General features: G+C 46.1%; 1 protein-coding gene and 1 long non-coding RNA gene across 2 annotated transcripts; both read left to right on the forward strand.

The window, feature by feature from the left end:
• Window positions 1–5,784: 5,784 nt before the first annotated feature.
• LOC122097383 lies at window positions 5,785–22,178 on the forward strand. The gene is made up of 3 exons (XR_006145532.1): window positions 5,785–5,796; window positions 12,169–12,171; window positions 20,591–22,178. It is a non-coding gene; the product is annotated as an uncharacterized LOC122097383 (long non-coding RNA).
• Window positions 18,491–19,604, forward strand: Cebpg (CCAAT enhancer binding protein gamma). Its single transcript, XM_042667834.1, has one exon. The coding sequence runs from the start codon at window positions 18,524–18,526 to the stop codon at window positions 18,974–18,976; it is 453 nt and encodes a 150-aa protein (XP_042523768.1). The 5' UTR covers window positions 18,491–18,523; the 3' UTR covers window positions 18,977–19,604.
• Window positions 22,179–22,693: the final 515 nt, after the last annotated feature.

The raw sequence follows: 22,693 nt of genomic DNA on the forward strand, positions 1-22,693 counted from the left end.
ACCCTTTGATGGGAGGGAAAAAACAAATAAAACCTGCATGTACAGATGAAGAAACTGAGGCCAAAAAGGAGAAGAAAGAGGGATGGGGAGAGGGAGAGAGAGGAAGAAAAAGGGGAGGGGTGGAGGAAGAGGAGGAGGAGGAGGGGGGAGAAGAAAGAGTTGATGATGATGATGGTGATGATGATGATGGTGATGGCAGAGACAGCCTATGCTTGCTTCTCTTCTGGGCTTCACCCTCCACCCCCCGCCCCCCCCCACATACACGCCTCAGCTTTCCAGAAAACAGCACAGTAAGAGTTCACACGTGTGGCTGGTTTCAGCTTCTCAGTCAGCACATGTGTTTTGAGTCATTGTTTCGTTCCTAGCACCCTGCAGATCCCCACAGGAAGCTGGCCTTCTCCCTGGGAGGCAGCCTTGAACCCTGAGCAGCCTGCGGGAAGTGGGGCCCACAGTGTCACAGGCATCGCCCAGAGTCTAATTGTAGGGTGCGCCCTTCCTCCCCCTCCCCCTGCTTTGCCTTCTTAGCCAGACAGGGGCTGGACGCACCTCACAGTCACAGGGCTTCTGTCTCCCTTCACAGGGGCGCCTTCATTGTCATAAGTAGGTCTTCCATGTATTTTCTGCAGCCATCCGCAAACACCTGAGACCAGGGGAAATCTTGTTTTCATTTTGACGGTCGTGGGGCTTGAACTCAGGGCCTGGGCGCTGTCCCTCAGCTCCTCAGCTCAAGGCGAGTGCTCTACCACTTGAGCCACAGTGCCACTTCCCAGGGGAAATCTTTACGAAGTAAAAGAAAGAAAAACAAAAAGGTTTGTTTAGAGAAAGAACGGTTCTGGAAGCTTAGATGGTTGAAAACTAGGCAGTCACATCTGGAAGACTGCTCTATAAATAGGCCACAGGAGGCCAGGGGCAGGTGGTTCACGCCCATCATTCTAGCTACTCAGGAGGCTGAGATCTGAAGGTCACGGTTCAAAGCCAGCCCAGGCAGTAAAGGCCATGAGACTGATCTCCAATGAACCATCTAAAAACCAAAAGTGGAGCTGTGGTTCAAAGTTGGTAGGGTGTTAGCCTTGAAGAGAAAAGCTCAAGGATAGCACCCAGGCCCTGAGTTCAAGCCCTATGACTGACAATAATGATAATGATAATAATGATAACAATAATAAGAGGAAGAAGAGGAGGAGGAGGAGGAGGAAGAGGAGGAGGAGGGGAGAAAAATATGCCACAGGACATACATGGAGTGTTATAAAACTTCTATGTAAGTCACCTTGAGAAAGAAAGTTATAGAAGGCACCTAGCTTCTTTGGTAATCACCTCCCATGGTTACTAACCACACTTGCAGAAGATTACACTAATCTCTTCAAAAGGATCTATATCCCATGAAGGAATTATCTGTGAGTCTCGGTGTGTGCACCAATACTAGAGCTTGAACTCAGGGCCCAGGTGCTGTCCCTAAGCTTTTCCACGCAAAGCTGGAGCTCTACAGCTTGGAACACATCTCCACTTTCAGCTTTTTTGGGTGGTTCATTGGAAATAAAAGTCTCATAGACTTTCCTGCCCCAGCTGGCTTTGAACCATGATCCTTAGATCTCAGCCTCCTGAGTAGCTAGGATGACAGAAATGAGCCACTGGCACTCAGCTTACCATATCTTTTATTTATTTATTTATGATCCTAATTTCTAATGACAAATGTAGTTTATGAAAAACCTTTTGGAAGGATCACGGAATCTGCTTTTAGAAAAGCAGAACAAAGTCTGGCTGCTTCTCAGTTCGTCAGACAGAGAACAGGTTTGTATTTTCTTTATTCCCCACAGGTTGATCATCTCAGTAGCTCTAAACGTGAGAAGAAGTCCTTGATTTTCCCCGGGTGTGGGGGACCTCAGGGCCCTCTGGGTTGGGCTAAAACTCTGGCAGAGGATTCACAGAGGCGATGCCAAAGGCCTGGGGCATCCTTGGTAGGCTTGCTCTGTGGGCTGATGCAGAACGAGGCTTTCCTGTATTTTGAGAGATCTTATCTACAAAACCATCAACTAGGCCGGCTCCTGAAATCACGGAAAAATTAAGCCTGGGATGACCCAGTTTCTGGGTGAATGCCTCACAACCAGGTTTTTTTACCTTTAATACTGTCAGGGTACATCTATGCTATGTGTGTGCATGTGTGTGTGTGTGTGTGTATACACGTGCAAACCTGGGGTTTAAACACAGAGCCTGGCCACTGTCCCTTAGCTTTTTTACTCAAGGCTGGCACTCTTACCACTGGAGTCCCAGCTCCACTTGTGGCTGTGTGTATGTGTGTGTGTGTGTGTGTGATTGGAAATCAGAGTCTCATGGACTTTCCTGTGTGGGTTGGCTTTGAACCATGATTCTCCGATCTCAGCCTCCTGTGTAGCTGGGATGACAGGTGTGTGCACCAGAGCCCAGCTGCACCCACCATTCAATGTGGATTGGTAACTTGATTTCATCAAAGACAATAATTCCCATTCTCATTTCATTTTCAACTTAGACTTTTTTGTTTTAAGTTGCCACGGGAAAAAAACAACTCTTAATAAATCCCTTTAAGCAGAGGAAACGAGGGCAATTACTGACATTTTCAGAAGAATTGAAACGTTTTAAAGTGTGTTGATTCATGTTCTAAAGGACGTAAGTAATCCTTTCTTTTCTTTCTGTTTTGTTTCTCGTTTTGGGAAGGGCCTCATTTAATTTCAAGGCAGACATGGGACACACAGACTGTAAAATTGAATTAATTATCTGATGGTACCCCATCAGGTTTTATTTTTTGTTTTGTCCTTCAAAACAGTGGTTAACCATTTGTGATGGCCTACACTGAAATGATCGCGCGTGCTTTGGGGCTATGACAGATAGATGTATGTACAGGACAAATTATAATAACAAGAAGGAAATCAAGTTTTGTGTGTTAGTGATTCATCACTGTAACTACTCATTAAATGCTCAACATCTGATGTAAAATATTGAAGAATCTTGAGGTGATACCTTGAAGCAAAAATACACAGCATGAGTTAACCGACGGTAGTGTGTGTGTGTGTGTGTGTGTGTACCAGGGTTTGAACTCAAGGCCTTGCACTTGTGTTTGGCTTTTTCACTCCGAGTTGGCATTCTACCACTTGAGCCATGCTTCTTAGCTTCCTGAGTAGCTGAGATTACAGACAGGAATCTCTGGTGCCTGGGTTCTCTCTGTGTGTCTGTCTTTTTGTCTGTCTGTCTGTCTCTCTCCCTGCCAGTCCTGGGCCTTGAATTTAGGGTCTGGACACTGTCCCTAGGCTCCTTTTGCTCAAGGCTAGTGCTCTACCACTTGAGCTACAGCACCACTTCCAGCTTTTTCTGTGATTAATTAGAGATAAGAATCTCATGGACTTTCCTGCCCTGGCTGGCTTCGAGCCACGATCCTCAGATCTCAGCCTCCTGCGTAGCTAGGGTTACAGGTGTGAGTTACCAGTGCCTGGCTCCCCCACCCTCTTTGCTATTTCCTTCTACTTCATTCAGCTATATTAAAATAAATCCCTGCTAAATGAGAGGAGAGAGTGAGAGCAAGAGAAGAGAGCTGGGAAGAATAATGGCTCATTGAATGATGCAAATTTGGAAAACTAGGGATGGAAATAGAAATTCAGTTAAGTCAAATAAGCTAGATTTAAAGGGACAATAGTTATGTGGTTTCTTCTCATATAAAGAAGACCTAGGAAGAGGTAACAATGATCCATAGGAAATGTACTCATTTCTTTCCTCATGTAACTGTAACCCCTCTGTACACTATTTTTACATTAAAAAAAAAACATAAAAAACAATGAAAAACCCAAAAGACATAGATTAAGATAGGTAGATGATAGATCAATAGATGATAGATGGATGACTGATAAATGATGGATGGATAAATGGATGGATAGGTACATATAGATAAATAGGGCTGGGAAGGTGGCTCAGTGATAGAGTGCTTGCCTTGCATGCATGAAGCCCTGGGTTCAATTCCTCAGTATCCCATACACAGAAAAAGCCGGAAGTGGTGCTGTGGCTCAAGTGGTAGAGCACTAGCCTTGAGCTGAAGCGCTGAGGGACAGTGCCCAGGCCCAGAGTTCAGGCCCCACGACCCGGGGGGGGAAAAAAAAATCCCATCCCATCATCCTACTGGCCTCCCCACAAAAAGTTTCTAAGGTTCCAGTCCATGGTTACCTGGCAAGACCACAGTAGATCTGTGAGGGGCTGAGCATCATGTTGCAGAGTGTGTGGAAAACAGAATGGCTCCACTCATGGTGGACAGGAAGCAGAGAGGATGGGACAAGAGGAAGAGGTGGCACAGCTCAAAATACAGCCTTCAAAGCCACACCCTAAGGCACGAAGCCACGCCCTTAACCATTTGACCACACCCCCAAACAACCTAATCAGGCCCATAGCAACATGATCACGCCCCCTAGCAACCTCTTAGGCTGCTCCTCCTGAATAGCTAGGAACTCATGAATGCAATAACCCACTGGTGAAGTTACCACCCTCAAAATCTAATCACCTCAGGGGCTGAGACTTTATTTCTTTTTTTGGGGGGAGGGGAGACAGGGGTGTCATCAAGCTACTTTAAACTGGAATCCTCAAATCTCAGCCTCCTGAGTAGTTAGGATTACAGGCATGAGCCACCGTGCCCCTGCTAGAAACCTTTTGGATAACCAGTGTCCAACAGTTCAGCAGCTACCTCCACCCACTTTTTCAAGTCATATTGTTTGACTAACCTCCAAATAGCATAAATTCTGATAGATTGGTAGGGGAGGTGAGGGGGTACGGGGGGGGGGGATAGAAACACATGAAGCCAACTGCTAGTGGATGAACAAGAACAAACAGGCAGGCCGGGTGCTGGTGGTTCACACCTGTCACCCTAGCTACTCAGGAGGCTGAGATCTGAGGATCATGGTTCAAAGCCAGCCAGGGCAGGAACGTCTGTGAGACTCTTATCCCCAATAAACCACCAGAAAACTGGAAGTGGCACTGGGGTTCAAGTGGTAGAGCACTAGCCTTGAGCTAAAGAGCTGAGGGACAGCGCCCAGGCCCAGAGTTCAGGCCCCATGAATGACAAAAATAAATAAAAAAAAATAAATGGACACAGATGATAGATGAGTCAGGCGCCAGTGGCTCACATCAGTAATCCTAGCTATACAGGAGGCTGAGCTCTGGGGATCATGTTTCAATGCTAGCCTGGGCAGAAAAGTCCTTGAGACTCTTATCTGCAGTGAACCATCAAAAAGCCAGAAGTGGAGCTGTGGCTCAAATGGTAGAGCACTAGCTTTGAGCGAAAAGGCTGAGCAAGAGCACCAGGCCTGCGTTGAGGCCTCAGTACTGACACACCCAAGAAAAATGAGCATCGAGTTTGGCTCAAGCAGGCATTTAACGTAGAAGAAACATTTTTTCCCATGCAATGGTAAACTTGAAAAAAAAAAAGAGGTTACAGCAAAGGGTACAGGGCTGGAGGTGTGGCTCAGTCGTAACGTGCCTGCCTAGCAAGCTTGAGGCCCTGAGTTCAAAGCTCAGTACCATAAAAACAAAAACAATACCCATACTACACATTTCTCAGTCGAGATTTTAGATGCCCTATGTTATCAGAATCACAGTTGAGTAGTGATGTGCAAGTCTGTAGTCCAGACATAAAAATCAGCCACTGAGCAAGCCACGACGTGCCAGGTGCACCATCAAAGGCATCTTTTTGTTGGCACCAGAGTTTGGAATTTATAGTACCTAGGAAACATCCGCTTGCCAATCCAGACGTGGGCCACCGATACTGGTTGCCAGCTCAGTGATGACAGTCATGTGTGACTCAAATACTTTCTAAAAGGCGAGAGAACTACTCAGGAGGCCCAGGTACCATCACCCCGAGACCCATCTCCCAGGCCTGTTTCCACAGGTGCTGGCTGGAGTGGAGAGACCCTGTTTTCCATAAGAAGCCAAGAGAGTTGGGTGTGGTAGCTCATGCCTGTAATCCAAGCTACTTAAGAGGCTGAGATCTGAGGATGGTGGTTTGAAGCCCAACCCCAGTCAGGAAAGTCTGTGAGACTCTTATCTTCAACAAACTACTCAGAAAAGGCTGAAAGTGGTGCTGTGGCTCAAGTGGTAGAGTGTTAGCCTGGAGCCAAAGAAGCTCAGGGACAGAGCCTAAGCCCTGAGTTCAAGTTCTAGTTTTGGCGCGCACGCGCGCACACACACACACACACACACACACACACACACACACAGAGCAAATGAGCCACGTGTAGAGAGGAAGCCTCTTGTTACTGTATCTCTCACCCAATGCCAGGAAGAGAAAGGTACTCCCCCCACCAGCTCCTTTTGCTCAAGGCTAGCACTCTACCACTTGAGCCACAGTGCCACTTCTAGCTTTTTCCTGTGACTAATTGGAGATAAGAGTCTGGCAGACTTCCCTGCCTGGAGTGGCTTCAAACTGCAATCCTCAGATCTCAGCCTCCTGAGTAGCTAGGATGACAGGCCTGAGCCACCAGTGCCCAGCATGGTTTAGAACTATTCTAAAAACAGAAAAAGGTTAGCTAAGAGCTGGTTGTTCATGGTTCATGCCTATAATCCTAGCTACTCAGGAAGCTGAGATCTGGGGATCCCAGTTCAAAGCCAACTTCGGCAGAAAAGTCCATGAGACTCTGATCTCCAATGAACCACCACAAAGCTGGAAGTGGAGCTGTGGCTCAAGTGGTAGAGTGTTAGTCTTGAGCAAAAAAAGTCAGCACCAAAAAAGCTTTCATGGGTTCTTACTGATCTTAAGATAAAAGAGAGGATTGGAGGTATGGCTCAAGTGGTAGAGGTCCATGAATGAGCAAGAAAGCTGAGAGGCGTGTGTGCTCAAGGAAGAGAGGGAGGGGAGTAAGAGACAGAGGGAGAGGGAAAGGGAGAGGGAGAGGGAGAGAGCGTGTGAGTATGACCATGGCTCCAAGTTCAAGTCCTGGTACCAGCAAAAAGATAAGAATTTAACAATGCTTTTGTAACCAGTTTCTCAGTCTCCTCAGCCCTAAGCCCCCAACCCAGGTCATACCGAGACCCTCTTGGCACCTGACATCATATAAAGCAACCATTTAATATGTATTTATATCACCTAACTAATACCTTAAAGTTCATTCTTGTTGTAGCATATACTAGAATTCCTTTTGTAAGGCTGCATAGTATTCCATTATGCATTTATCGCATTTTGTTTACCCATTTGTCTATGAACATTTATATGGTTTCCTCTCATGTGTGATTTTTTTTGTGTGTGGTGTGTGCTGGAGATGAGGAGCAAAGCTAGGGCTGTGGATGCCACTGGGAGGTGCTTCAGGGAGGTAAGGGAAATGTCATTCGCTTTGTGAAGACTAAAGGATGTCATTTGTTTTTCCTCAAATCCCAGCTTTGTTCCCAGCTCAGATGTTTACCAGAAACTTCTTTTAAACTTGTTTGTGCTGGTCCTGGGGCTTGAACTTAGGGCCTAGCTGCTGTCCCTGAGCATTTTTGCTCAAGGCTTGTACTCTACTTTTGAGCTACAGCTGCACTTCCAGCTTTCTGGTGGCTGGAGACAAGAGTCTGATAAGACTTTTCTGCCTGAGTTGTCTATGAACCTTGAACCTCAGCTCTCAGCCTCCTGAGTAGCTAGGATGACAGGCAGGTGTGAGTCACCAGCACCCAACTCTCTCATTTCCTTATGACAAACTTTAAAAAAATTATTTTAAGTTAATAAGTTATTAGATTCAACACTTGATTTTTATAAATAAATTACTCATACATTCTTTGTGCTCAATCTTTATACATGGATATTTTAAAACTCTCTAAAGGAAATAATATGCCATTCTTCAACATTCTTGTTTGTTTTAACTGTATTTTTTTGTTTTGTACTGGAGATCAAACACAGGACATTGTACTTGCTAGCCAAGTGTTTTGCCACTGGTCTACATCTTAGCCCAACATTTCTTTTTGGAGTTTAGGTCCTTATGCATGCTAGACAGGTACTCTACCACTTGAGCCACCTCACCAACCCCTTCTATAACCTTTTCTTTTGTTTTAGGCAGTACTAGGATTTGAACTCAGAGCCTCATGCTAAGTAGGCTGGCATTCTACCATTTGAGTCATATGTTCAATTCAGCTTTTTTTTGGCTTTGTTTTTACATTTTAAAATTATTATCTTTAAGTAGTTGTACAAAGAAGTTCCCATTCTACAAAACAGTGTATGAATACAAGGTGTCTGACAACATTGTCACCCATCGCTCCTGACCCATCCCTTCTCTCATTTTTTTTTTTTTGTCGATCATGGGGCTTGAACTCTGGGACTCAGCACTGTCCCTCAGCTCTTCAGCTCAAGGCTAGCGCTCTACCATTGAGCTACAGTGTCACTTTCAGTTTTCTGGTGGTTTATGGGAGATAAGAGTTTCACGGACTTTCCTGCACGGGCTGGCTTTGAACCGTGATCCTCAGAGCTGAGCCTCCTGGGTAGCTAGGATTACAGGTGTGAGCCACCGGCGCCTGGAACTTTTTTTTAATTGAGATTAAGTGATTACACAGATTTCACATATTTCATAGCATTGTGGAATAGTGATACTTATAGTCACAAACGCATTTTAATCTTCACAAGGCAAATTGTCATTATCACGGTCTATAAAGTTTGTGAATTCTATGAGCTTTGACAATACAATATTTCTTCCACATCAGGTGATGTTTACATTTCTTTCCTTTTGGTTAGTGTAGGCTGTTTCCTCGTTCCCTCTCCTTCCTCTCTCCCATCGCTATCTTTGGGTTACTTAGTTCTTTTTCTTCTACATCCAGTACAGCTGATGGGCCCCTTTGTTGTTATGTTGTTCCGTTTCCCACTTATTCTGCATCCTTATGACAAACTTTTGCCCCCTCCAAAATTAGAATTCCTTTTAAGCCTGCTTGCCCTGCCCATCTCATCAGACTCGTCTAGGGCCCTCTATTTCAGCCATGATCATCTTAAATTTCTCCACATCACAGGACTTATAGAGAAGATATTCCCTCAGATTGGCATTATGTATTTCATCTAGGCCACTTAACCAAACCTTTTTTTTTTTTTTGTGCCTGTCCTGGGGCTTGAACTCAGGGCCTGGGTGCTATCCCTTTTGCTTGAGGCTCTACCACTTTGAGCCACACAGCCACTTCTGGTTTTCTGGTTGTTAATTGGAGATAAGAGTCTCATGGACTTTCCTCCTGAGCAGCTAGGATTACAGGTGTGAGCCACCAGTGCCTGGCACTTTTTTTTTTTTTTTTGTCAGTTGTGGGGTCTGAACTCTGGGCCTGGGAACTGTCCCTGAGTGCTTCAGCTCAAGGCTAGCGCTCTACATGAGCCACAGTGCCACTTCCGGCTTTTTCCGCTTATGTGGTGCTGAGGAATTGAACCCAGGGCCTCAGGCATGCAAGGCAAGCGCTCTACCACTGAGCCACCTTCCCAGCACTTCCTCTTTCCTCCCCCTGCCCCCCCACTTCTTACAATCTTTTCCCAGCATCTAGTCTTCTATAAATGGTAGGGGAAAACGGTAATCGCTAAATGCCTGTCTTCTGCATTCTACTTGTATGTTCCATGTAGGCTAGGACTATGTTTCTTCTCTTCATCACTAAATTCCAGCCGAGCACCAAATAAATACTTGCAAACTAAGAATGGCCAGCTATTAGCTGAAGAGGAAACACTGGGGTTCCCCCCCCCCCATACACACACTGTTGACTAGATTTTCTGGGTGTGGAAGGCGTGCCCAGACATACCACTACCTCACTGCTGGAGCAGCCTGGCTAGTGCTCAGCACATCAGAAGCCAACAGGACAGACCTATATACAAGGTTTTCTTTCCCTATGTCAGCCTTAGGTGACTAGGAAATGTTAGGGGACAATCAAAGCTTTGTGATCAACAGAACGATCCAATTTGAATAGTGCTAAATCTGTGTGAGTGCATGCATTTGTGTGCAAGTGCTTGTAATGGGGCTTAAACTCCAGGCCTGGGTGCTGTCCCTTAGCTTTGTTCAAAAATGGCATCCTACCACTTGAGCCACAGCTCCACTTTTGGCTTTTTGTTGTTTTATTGGAGATTAGAATCTCACAGACATTCCTGCCCAGGCTTGGCTTCAAACCAAGATCCTCAGATCTCAGCCTCCTGAATAACATGACAGGCATGAGCCACCAGAGCCTGGCTTAGTGCTAAAATCTTATAGAACTTTAGGCTCAGACATGGAGAGCCAAAGAGAAAAGGACATTTAGATTTAGAGTCAAAGGTTAATGACATTGGGCTATTCTCCAAGGGGTGGAGAGAATGTGCATCTTTTTGTTGCCATCTTCCTGGCTTTCTCCTTCTCTTTATCCCTCCCTTCCTTTCTTACCTCCTTCTTTTCCTTCCCTCTTTTTTCCTTCCTTTCCCCCTTTCTCTAGTACTTGATCATTTCTTAGTGATCCCTCTAAACAGTTTTAACACAGAGATCTGACCCCTTTTAAAACGACCTTTTTTCCTCTTTTAAAATGTCTATTTTCTGAACGATCAGAATTGCTCAAGAAGAAAGTCATTCAACCCATTGGGTGGGCAGCGGAGCACTGTCCTCTACTCCAGGCACCGTCTACTCGTTTTTAAAAGACTTTTTGGCCCGGAGCTTGTGGCTCTCAGGTGGTGACACCTGTCTTCATCCTATAGGATAAAGCTCTTCTTTCTTTCTTTTTTGTGGCCAGTTCTGGGGCTTGAACTCTGGGGCTGGGCGCTGTCCCTGAGCTTTTTCACTCCAGGCTGGTGTTCTACCACTTGAGCCACACCTCTACTTCTGGCTTTTTGCCGGTTCCATGGAGATAAGAGTCTCACAGCCTTTCCTTCGTGGGCTGGCTTTGAACCGTGACCCTCAGGTCTCAGCTAGGATGACAGGCGTGGGCCACCAGGCCGGGCTTGGAGAAAAGGTTTTCTGTTCTTTTCTCTCTCTCTCTCCCCCTCACCTCTCTTTTTCTTGTGTTTTCCAATGTTTCCAGGGCATAAGCGTCCATCATAAAGGCAGGAGAGCAAGGGGCTCCGGACACCCCGATTGCTCCCCGGAAGGCGGATGCAGGGAGACGTCCCCCCGAAAGTCAACGCGGGGTGCAGAGCGCGGGAGGGGCTGCCCAAGGACGGCGGCCCACTAAAGAAGTCCCCCCGGGAAATACTTGTGAGCAGGTGTGGTCCTCCCAGGAGGCCAGTTTCTTCAACTCTCAGACAAGTCTTTTCTCCTCACGGTCACCCACACAACTTCAGAGCCGCCGCCATCACCTCCTCGACAACCACAACCAAAGAACGACCCCCCCCCAACACACACCCAGCAGCCACCACAGGCCTGTTTTCCCCGCCGCGCCCACCACACCCGCCGGCCACGCCCCGCTTCAGGCCCGCCTCCCTCAGTGAACCAGCTGATGATTGGCTGGAAGCGCTGCCTGTTTCGAGAGGCGCACACGTCACTCATAATCCGGCATTCCTATTGGTTATGGCGGCGGCGGCGGCGCGCGCGGCTCCTCCCCTCCGGCGGGGAGGGAGTGGGGTGAGGTGGTGGCGAGGGGAGGTGGAGGGGGTGGGGGGGGAGAGAGGGAAACCGGTGGCCGTGGCGGCGGCGGCGGCGGCGGCGGCGGCGGAACGGGCGGAGGCAGCCGGTTTCGTAACCGTCGCTCCTCGGGGCTGACTCGCGGGGCTTCTAGGCCTGGGTCGGAGTCGAGCCTGTGGCCACTCGGGGCCCTCGCTTAGAGCAGAGACCGCCTGAGGGCGGGCGGGCGGGCTGGAAACCCAGGTAAGGAAACCGCGGGGCGGTCACCACCCAGAGGAGGAGGCGGGGTGGAGGCCGCAAGTGAAGCCGGCCGCTTGCGTGGGCGCGAGCCCGGCCCAAGGAGAGACCTAGCCCGGGTGGCGGTGGCTCACTGGGCCGGGAAGGCCTCGGATGGTTCCCGACTCGGGATACCCCCCCCCCCCCCCCCACCGACTTCGACGTCTGATGCAACCTGCCGGCAACACCCGACACCGACGGGCTGAGCTCATCGCTGGCCGGGGCCCCGCGCCCGGGCGCCATCCTGGACCCCCGCTCTCCACCCCCCGCCCCGCGGGGAGGGGACGAGGTGTCTCCCCTTCCCCCCCCCCCCCCCGCCTCCAAACGCGCAGGGTGACCAGCCAGGCGCGGATTGGCCCCTGGGGATGCAGAGCTGTGCCCAGAATAGCAGAAGGTGGACCATATCTTTTCGTTTCATGCCACACAGGACATTTCCTGTCGCTTCCAACCACAGCTGAGCTGGCTGGGTGGAAGAGAATGGTGTGTAGCCATTTATTTTATTATGCGGTTGTATTGTTGTTTTTGTTTTTCCCAGGATTATTATTTTTTAATTTTTGGCCGGTCTATGGAGATATTTGCACCTCCTGCAGGTCACTATATATAGGACATAGCATAGTGCAAGGCAGCAGAGTTGAAGGGAAATAGAGCAGAGAGCAAGCAATGGGTGTAGAGGGGGAAGGTTGGTGGGAGCCCTCAGAAAGTAGCTCAGCACACAGGTGTCAGGGGGAAAGAGGAAAGGATGCTTCCTCCCTGCCCCCCAAGTAAGCACGATTTTGTTTCTGCTTTTCAGAAGGTTGATGGGTTTACCTTTTGCTAGATCCATCCTTCCTTCCTTCCTTTCCTTCCCTCCCTCTATCCTTCCCTCCCTCTTCCTCCTCCTCTCCCTCCTTTTTCTTTCCTTCTTTCTCTTTCCTTTTCTCTTTCCTTTTCTTCTTTCTCTTTCACTTTCTCTCTTTTCTTTCCTTCTTTCTTTCCTGAGAACCTACATCTTAACCTGTATTCCTCTTGGAAAGGTTTTTCATAGAGTTGATGGGCTACAGAAAAAAAATTGCGAGTTCTGACTCAGGCTGCACACACTTGAATCCTTATTTGAGTATATCAATCATTTTATGTAGATCTGTCTCAAAGCAGCGCAACTCTCCAAGAAAATTTTCAAGTAAGATACTGTAAGCTGATTTTCTTGAAATTCTGCATGTCCAAGTTCTTGATATTAAAGAACTGGTTAGGTATTATGACTTGAATAGTATTTAGGTAAGCTAATTATTCTTCAGGGTAGTCTCTGCTTCTGGAAAAACTCATAAACAAGGATAACTAATTACGGGATGCTGAAGATTTCAGCGTCTTGTTTCTTACTTGCCTGGTTCAGTTTAGTGGCAGCCTTTAAAAAAAAAAAAAGGTGGGATCTGGGTACTGGTGGTGCATGCCTGTAATCCTAGCTGCTCTGGAGGCTGAGATCTGTGGGTTGCAAAGTCAGATTTTCTCTGTGAGATAAACCACCAAAGAACCAGAAGCAGAGGTGTGGCTCAAATGGTAGAGTGCCAGTTCAAGCCCAGTACACTTCCCTCTCCCCCACGCAAAACTTATAAAATTTAATTGAAATATGAACACAAATTTAAATACAAAACTTCATTGTTAAAATTAAAATTTCAGGAGTATATTGTATTTGTCAAAAAGGCTATGTGATCTTAGAGAGATGGCTTCATCCTTGGGGAATTAAACAGCTCTTGGTGGCCCCCTGAGAAAAACACGTAAGACCTTGTGGGGCTGATTATGGTCTGAAGTTGCTTTGTCTTTGAGAAGTGGCCACAGTAATGATAACTCTAGGTAGCCACAATTCTAGGTTTATCCTTGGGAGGGGTGTCTGCATGGGTTCTTGTGCTGATAGGTACACTGATTGCCTTCTTTTCTGGCTGCCCAGCTCTAACAGTAAAAAAGAAAAAAAGATAGTGTATATTATTCTGTTTGAATGTTGCATCTCATACTCTAGATAGGTTTAAAAGATGATAAATATATATATGTTTTCTTCTTCCTTTTTTTTTTTTTTTTGGTGTTGGTCCTGGGGCTTGAACTCAGGGCCTCAAGTGTTGTTCCTGAGCACTGTACGAGTTGAGCCACAGCTCCACTTCCAGCTTTTTGGTGGTTCATTGGAGAGAAGTCTATAGACTTTCCTGCCCCGGCTGGCTTGGAACTTATCCTCAGATCTCAGCCTCCTAAGTAGCTAAGGTTAAAGACGTGAGCCATCAGATTCCAGCTACTTTTTCTTCTCAAACTCTTTCTTGGACCCTGCCCTAGCTGCTGGGCAAGTGAAGGTGAACTGAGCCCTGCCCCCAGCTGAGTCTGCAGGGAGATAGATGCACTAGAGGTGGAGACCATGACAGTGCTGGGGTAGCCCCGGGCTGCAGGTGGTCAAGCATTGCGGTGACCAGCACAAGGGATCCTGCACTGCAGGGTCAGGACCTTTCGTGTAAGTCCTGGAGGCTGGAGGCACAGACCACTTGTCAGGGGGAGGGTGTGACTCAGGGAGGTTGGAGTGTTCCACGGCTTTGGGGAACTAGGCTCAGCTAGAGACTGGTTCCCCTGAGAGATGATGTCAGCCTGAGGTAATTTGTGTGGCACTGGAATGAAGGGGAATGGGAGATGGAGGTGTTTTCTTCTGTTTCCCTTTGTCTTAGGAACAATAGTCAGACTTGCCAATGATTGAACAGATTGTAAAGAGTTAAAAGGAATGGAGAACACTTATCTTCAGGGGAAAAGGAGGGAGCAACAGGTTCTAAGCATATGAAGAAAACAAGTGACAAAAAGGGCTAGGGAAGTTCTTGACTGTTTTTTTTTTCCCCCAAGAGAAGATGGAGAAAAATTCAGTTTTATTTTTCTCATTCTAACATTCCAAGCTTTCATTGTATTAACTGATTTGAATGAACATGACTCAAATTAAGAAATCTGAATCAGAAGAAATGTGTTACTCATTTAGCTCGACATTCTTTTATACATTTGTGCTGTTACTAGGCCTCGAACTCATCCTGGGCGCTGTCGCTGAAACTTTTTCTGCCCAAGGCTGTTGCTCTACCACTTGAGCCACAGCTCCACTTCTGACTTTTTAGTGGTTAGTTGGCGATTAGAGTCTCACAGATTTTCTTTCCAGGGCTGGCTTTGAACCTTAGTCCTCAGATCGAGGCCTCCTGAGTTGCTAGGATTACAGGTGTGAGCCACCGGTAACCTGCTTAGCTCGCTCTCACACTTCAGTGTTGCTGAGTCCCTAGACATTTCATTATACAAGGCCCACTAGCTCTTCCCCAGGATGAACCTGCTAGATTTCCATCTGTGCAAGGTTCCTAAGGATGCTGCTGCTTCCTAAGGATACTTGTCGGGGACCACTCTTTGAGATGTGCTCCTTAGCTTTCCTGTCCCTCCTGGAGTGGAGTGGTCACTTGCAAGGAAATGGGGACCACCCCGCTTCCTGTACCCTGAACTTCGGATCAGGGTTGGTCCACAAGGAGCCAGACCTGCATTAAGTTGGTTTTTGTTTTTTTTTTTTTTGTCTGTCATGGGGCTTGAACTCTGGGCCTGGGCGCTGTCCCTCAGCTCTTCAGCTCAAGGCTAGCACCCTACCACTTGAGCTACAGCGCCACTTCCGGTTTTCTAGTGGTTTATTGGAGATAGGAGTCTCACGGTCTTTCCTGCCTGGGCTGGCTTTGAACCGCAATTCTCAGATCTCAGCCTCCTGAGTAGCTAGGATTACAGGCATGAGCCACCGGCGCCCGGCTCTGCATTAAGTTTTAACTAGCGAGATTTGAAAAAACTTCATTTATTAGTTTGTTGTAGGTGCTCAGTAAATGTGGAAGGAGCAAAAGTATAATGCCATAGTTTTTGTTCATTCACTATGTAAAGTACTCCTTTATTTTCCTCTTTGATCTGTTACTTGGTTCTTTTTTTGGGGGGGGGTGTCAGTTATGGGGCTTAAACTCTAGGCCTGGGTGCTGTTGCTGTGCTCTTCAGTTCAAGGCTAGCACTCTACCACTTGAGCCATAGTACCACTTAAGCTATACAGTACCACTTCTGGTTTTCATGTGGTTGATTGGAGATAAGACCGTCAAGTATGTTCCTGTCTGGGTTGGCTTTGAACTGCAATCTTCAGATCTCAAGTCTCCTGAGTAGCTAGGATTACAGTTATGAGCCACCAGGACCTGGCTTGGTTCATTTTTTCGTCACTTTAACAATTTTTTAAAAATTTATTTTTAATTAATTAATTTATTTTTATTGTGAAAATACCGTACAGAGGGGTTACAATTACAGGGGCAAGGTAATGAGTACATTTCTTATCAAGCATTGTAGCCTCCTCCTTTGTTTCCCCTTCCTATCCCTTCCCATCCCTTCCCATCCTCCCTCCATCCCCTGACCCAATCCTCCTCCCCCCCACCAAAGTTATAAAGTTTGTTTTCGATATAATGACTTGTACATCTCATTGTTGCAATGGGTCCACCTGTATCCCTATTTAAACATTTGTTGTTGCCCTTCCCCTCCACAAATTATACTGACATCAAATACAGTGAAATACAGGGGTTATACCGTGGGGGAGGGACATACAAAAAAATATTTAACAACTTTCTTGAAGATTTTTTTTTTTTTTGTTGGTCATGGGGCTTGAACTCTGGGCCTGAGCGCTGTCCCTCAGCTCTTCAGCTCAAGGCTAGCACTCTACCACTTGAGCCACAGCACCATTTCCAGCCTTTTCTATTTGTGTTAGGAGGAATTGAACCCAGGGCTTCATGCATGCTAGTCAGGCACTCTACCACTAAGCCACATTCCCAGCCCCTTACCTTGGCAGGATGAGTCAGACAGAGATAGAGGAACCCCTTCCCATTCCTGTAGCTTTGGTTCAAAAGTAGGCATGACCATCACTGAATTTGGAGTCTCTAATGACTAAAGTCAGAGGCTGAGTTTGTGGCCTGTAGTCAACCATTTCCACGTATTTCCCTTGTGTGTAGCAGGGGGACCTTGAAGTCCCCAGGGAGGCAGAGCCGAGATCAGAGTTGACCTGCTTGGCTACATTTGCTATAGAGATTAGAGAGTAAGAAAATAATCGGTATATAAAAAGTTTTTAAGTAGATAATTAAGATGAATACGATTGCAGTTGCAAAGACAGTTCCAGGAGAAGTATTAAAACAAGTTTTTTTTTAATTGGGTAAAACACTGAATTTACACAAAGAAGTAAGCACTAGTGTCTCAGTAGTAGTGAATGGCAACTCTATAAGTAGAAGCAAAATGAGGCGACCTCATAGATTTTCAGGGGAAATTGTGAAAAGTCCATTACTGAGCAAAGACTTGGAGTAGAAATCCATCATGGTTTGGAGGGAAGCTCTCTGTCTTGCCTTAGTACTGGAGTGGGAACAGATGAACCACTAGCTCTGGGCTGGCTGAGTGGCTTTTAAAACAACTCATAGTAATGATATATGGACTTGAAAAAGCAGACTTGAAAAAGAGAAGACTAATAACAGTGTTTATAGCAGTGCCTGGCTCAAGTTTGGTCAAAGCTATGGGTGTTTACTAAGTGAACTTTTCTTAATTAATTATGGGATGCACTCCAGAGTTTTCCTATTGATTTAGTTGTAGCAGTTTTGTGAAAAGGACCATTTTGTGGTTTTAATCCATTTCCATAGTTGAACCTAGTACTTTCATTTCTTTTTTTGTTTTTTCCTGATCCTGGAGCTTGAAGTTGGCCTGAACATTGTCCTTGAGCTTTTGTGCTCAAGGCTGGCCCTCTACCACTTGAGCCACAGCTCCACTTCTGGCTTTTTTGTTGTTCATTAGAGGTAGAGTCTCATGGACTTTCCTGCCTGGGCTGGCTTTGAATAGTGATCTTTAAGATCTCAGCCTCCGGAATAGCTAGGCTGACAGGCAGGAGCTTCCATTTCCATGGGCAGCAGCACCACTGCCCTGCCCCTGAATCCCAGGCACTTGGACTTTCTTTGTGATTTCAGATTTCTATATGTTTCAGGAATTATATCAAGGCTAAACAGAATGAGAAGCAAGGGGGAACCTTACCAGGTGTCTTTGAGTTCCTCTGTCCAAGAAACTCACTTGGTAACTTTGAGAAAGCTCAGCAAGCAAAACCTTTTCAAAAATACCCCATAAAGGGTGCTGGCCAAGAGTTAATCCTGGCTGACTCCAGTTTTTGTCTGAATTGGGAGCGTGGGCGCCACAGCATCCTATTCCTCCTGGAGTAGTTTGACTCGACCTGTAGTTAAAAGACGGTTTTTCCCTTTGGTTGCAGGTGTCTCCTAACCATAATTAACCAAACACCTCAAATATCTCCCTGGCAGATTGTCAAGTGCTGCCGATTCATAGGAGCTACCCTAATTAGTGACTTCTTTTGTTTTTTTTTCTCTCCCTGTCTTGATAACCATCGATCACAGATGGGCAAAGCCCTTAGGGGTTCAGGTGGGCTGGGCTCCGCTTTAGGGTGCCTCTGTACCAGCTTACCTGTAACTGGAAAGCTTCAGACTTCGGAAGTGTTGGGACCATTGGCTCTAGACTTGTCTCAGCGTCAGCAGTGTACGTGGCCTGCCGCAGGGGGGCCATGCAAGTTTAATCTCATTCAAGCCTGCCATTCGAAGTATTTTAATTCCATTTCTTTTTTAACTAGATACACCTGGAGATTTTGGGGGCAGTTTAGCGTGGCAACCCCATTGATCGCCTTGTGCTCATTTCTACCTGTCCCCCCCGCGCTGGCAAGGGAGAGTGTCCAAATGAGCAAGATATCACAGCCAAACAGTGCCGCAGGAGTGAACGGGGTCAGTGTCATTCATACCCAGGCCCATGCCAGTGGCTTGCAGCAGGTCCCTCAGCTGGTGCCTGCTGGCCCCGGGGGAGGAGGTAAAGCTGTGTCTGCCAGCAAGCAAAGCAAAAAGAGTTCCCCCATGGATCGGAATAGCGACGAATACCGGCAGCGCCGAGAACGGAACAACATGGCTGTTAAAAAGAGCCGCTTGAAAAGCAAGCAGAAAGCACAAGATACCCTGCAGAGGGTGAACCAGCTCAAAGAAGAGAACGAACGCTTGGAAGCCAAAATTAAACTGCTCACAAAGGAATTAAGTGTACTGAAAGACTTGTTTCTGGAGCATGCGCACAACCTTGCAGACAACGTGCAACCCCTTAGCACCGAAACGACCACGACAAATTCGGAGAGCACAGGACAGTAGACCTCATTCTTTGCAGACTTGACAACTTGGGGGGTTAAAGGGGCGACCATGTGCACCCCTCAAATGGCTGAGTGGTGTCGAGCCTTCTCTATTCAACCATCCACTGGAGGTTGTTTTCTAGGATCACCACTAAAGAGTCGATTAGCCAGGGAATTTACATATCGATCTTAAAATGTGGGGGTCAGAAGAATGCTAAGGTATATGGTTAACAAAAAAATCCTGGACCTTGATGTTCTTGAGTCTTGACTTGGTCAGAAATAGGCTTCTTTTAGGTTGACAGAAAGAATGGAAAATTGGCAGATCGTGCGGGCAGCTCTCGGTTTTAGCAGAAAAGATCAATTGGGTTAAGTGAAATTGCCATCTATGTTAATCTATTTGTGATTAAATTGTCTATTACAATCCTGGGACTGTAGAAACCAAACAGTTTGTAATTGGGCACAATTTTATGTATAGCATACACCTTGTTTTAATATAATTAATACTGTCCCATCCCTTCCCTCCCTCTGCCCCCACTGTAGTAAGTTTCTGAACTGTGATGTCAGCTTACATAAAGAAGCCACATCACACCGTAAAAATAGAACACTTAGGAAGCGGAGAGACTTAAAAAATAAAAGACACATTAGAATCATGCTTTTGGGATACCTTTGGGTTACTGGGTGACATAGTTTTGTGATGGATTTTATATATATATCTATATGTCTACATATAGACATATAGATATATATATAGATATATCCCCACTTGTGTCCCAAAATTTTAAGCTTCTGTAGTTGCTAGTGAAGCTATTTTTTTTTTTTAATTTCAGAATCCATTTTGACAGCCAAGTTAGTAAATAAAGTGATTTAGCAGCTTGGTGGCGTAAGCTACTGATTAGGATTGGGAATACTAGTGCAGCTGGTAGTTTCTTCCCTGTGCAAAATAACTGCCTAGGGCCACAATTTTTATGTGTGTGTGTGTGTGTGTGTGTGTGTGTGTGTGTGTGTGCGTGCGTGCTAGTCCTGGGGCTTGAACTCAGGGCCCAGGTGCTGTCCCTGAGCTGCTTTGCTCAAGGCTGATGCTCTGCCACTTGAGCCACAGTGCCACTTCTGGTTTTCTAGTAGCTCATTGGAGATAAGGACTTTCCTGCCCAGGCTGGCTTTGAACCTTGATCTTCAAATCTCAGCCTCCTGAGTAGCTAGGATTACAGGTGTGAGCCTTGGGCACCTGGGCCGCGGTTTTTAAAGTAAAAAATTTTCTGGTGAAGAAACAAGCACGATTTTTTTTTTTTTTAAGGCAAAATATATCTGGTAAAGAAACATTTGGTTGTAACCAAATGATTTGAAAAATGTATCAACCCTGTGCCATCCCAAAAGAATACTCTTAAGAAAACTTGAAAGTCCAAGGTTTTAGCCTTTAACTTATTTCCCTTAAAAATGTCTTTTTATATTGTGACAGTTTCTTTTCCTAGTTAGTAGGCTTTTCTTCTAGATTCGATATACCCTGCCTCTGTTTATCCACTTGGGTGCTTTTATGTTCCATAAATTATTTTCAAAAGAAAATATTGGTAACACTCAGGATATTGACATTTTTGTTGACTTAAAAATATGTCAGTTATTAATGTAAGGGCATCTCTAGAGTCTGCCTTATTTCATGTTGATAGTTTATAGATTGTCTCAACTTTTTTCCTTTTTTTTTTTTAAAGCAAAATTCTAACTCCCATTTGTTGGCTTCGGTGTATTAAGTGACTAGACACGAGTCCTCTGTGACTAGAGTCTGGGTTACCTGCACCTCACTTGAACCTGGCTGCTTTGCTGTTCTCCACGTAGGACTTGAGGTAATGGAACCAGCAGGGAAGTGGACTGCCCCCCTGGCTTTGGTGGGAGACTTCTGACTGCCACTCTCCTGTCATGTCGCGCTCGTAGCTCTCCAAAGCCAACACCTTGGGCAAGAGCCCGGCATTGTTCCTTGTGACACTTCCCAGGAAGGCTGTTAACCACCCAACAACCAGCCAGCAGGCTCTGTGGCTTTTTTTTTAACTTGTTTTTTTATTAAATTAGGACCCAACACCAGTTTGTTTACTTCAGCTAGAATATTGATCTGCTCATAAAGTTGATAGATGTTTTGAATAATTTAGCCAGGATGAACCCACAGAATCCTCCTGAATCTTTTAACTGCTGAGGGATGTTCTATCATTAGCTTAATTGGAGATGCAGTTAGGCCCCTTGAATGTTTAAACACTTATAATAGGTGTTAATGGACATTTTAATTTCTTATCTCCCCCCTCCCCAATAGCTTCCTGAAATGGATGCCTTCATGGGATTAACCAGGCATGAAAATGAAGTATATTGGAGGAAGTATGTGTGTGAGAGTGTGCTCAGGAGAGAAGACTGGAGCTTGTAGGAAGATCAGTTCAAGCTTTCCTTTCACATTAGCACAAGCCAGTGATGGTGCATAGGACAGGGATGCTAGCCAGCTCTTGGCCATCTTAGGGGAAAGTTGTTAGTCTGGTAGATTGGTCAGTGTAACGTTGAGGGAAAGCAGGAGTGGGGAGGGGGGTGAGTTTTAGGAGCTGCAAGGTGACATTTGTAACTTTTGGACTGTTAGCATTGGCTCTGTTCTGTGGCCCGCTCAGAGGTTGAGGGAAGCTGTAGTGTGGAAGCTTAGAGCTGTGTGTGTGAATCTCCTGGGAGAGGTGCTCACTGGCTGGGGTCTCTTATCCTGAGGTCAGAGCCCCTCTCCCTGGCCTGGCTCCTTGAAGCGACTAGGGTGCCAGCTCCAGATATCTGGGACATTTTTACTAAGTTGTAGCAAGATTTTCCTAAAATATGACCAGATGTTGGAAATTGAGGTCATGAGTATGCGATTCTGAAGTTTCTGTAAAACGTCAACGTCAGCAATTGGACATGAAGGGAATTGTATGGCTATTTCTTAACACCTACTAGAGGGCTGGAACTTTGTACCCAACCACCCAATTTAGCACTCCCTCCCAGTGCTTTCTGATGCCTTAGAAATAGGAGAAATGGTTCTGTTCTTGTTGACAAGCTAGTGAAGAACAAGTTCACAAGGTAGTTAATTCCACCAGACACATCTGCCTCTCAGGAAAAAGTACTCGCTTGTTCTTTTTGTCCCTGGTTTTCAGTTTGTGAGATTACTCTATTTTTTTAAATATAATTTTATTTCTTTCAACGAATTTAAAAATAAAAGAAAAGCCTTTGAACAATGACTATTTCACTGTGGGTTTCTTTATATTAGACACAAAAAAGCAGTTTGTACAAGGACCTGGGAGGAGCCTGCGGTGCCTGGCTGTTCTGGTCCCAGCTGTGGAGCCTCGTCCCAACCTGCCTTTCCCTTCAGTGGTGAGAACTGGCTTTCTGTAGAGCACATCTTTATAGTCTTAGTAGAATGCATTCTACCACAGAGACAGGATCCCTGGGTTCTGCCTAATTACCTAGCATCTCAGTATTGGTCTTTTTTGACAGTGGGGATAGTTTTTTTTTGTTTGGGTTGGTCATGGGGCTTGAACTCAGGGCCTGGGTGCTGTCCCTGAGCGTGTTTGCTCAAGGCTTGTGCTTTACCACTTTGAGCCACAGCTCCACTTCTGGCTTCAGGTGGCTAATTGGAGATGAGTTTCCTGCCCAGGCTGGCTTCAAACCATCATCCTCACACCCCAGCCTCTTGAGTATCTAGAATTCTAGGTCTGAGGCCCTGGTTGTGGGGACAGTTTTAATGGAGACAGTC

The sequence above is a fragment of the Dipodomys spectabilis genome, unplaced genomic scaffold (assembly GCF_019054845.1).
Source record: "Dipodomys spectabilis isolate Male_0828 unplaced genomic scaffold, ASM1905484v1 ptg000422l, whole genome shotgun sequence".
NCBI lineage: Eukaryota > Metazoa > Chordata > Mammalia > Rodentia > Heteromyidae > Dipodomys > Dipodomys spectabilis.

Coding starts and splice junctions, on each gene's coding strand:
- Cebpg (XM_042667834.1), top strand. CDS start 18,524: ATGAGCAAGATATCACAGCCAAACAGTGCCGCAGGAGTGAACGGGGTC.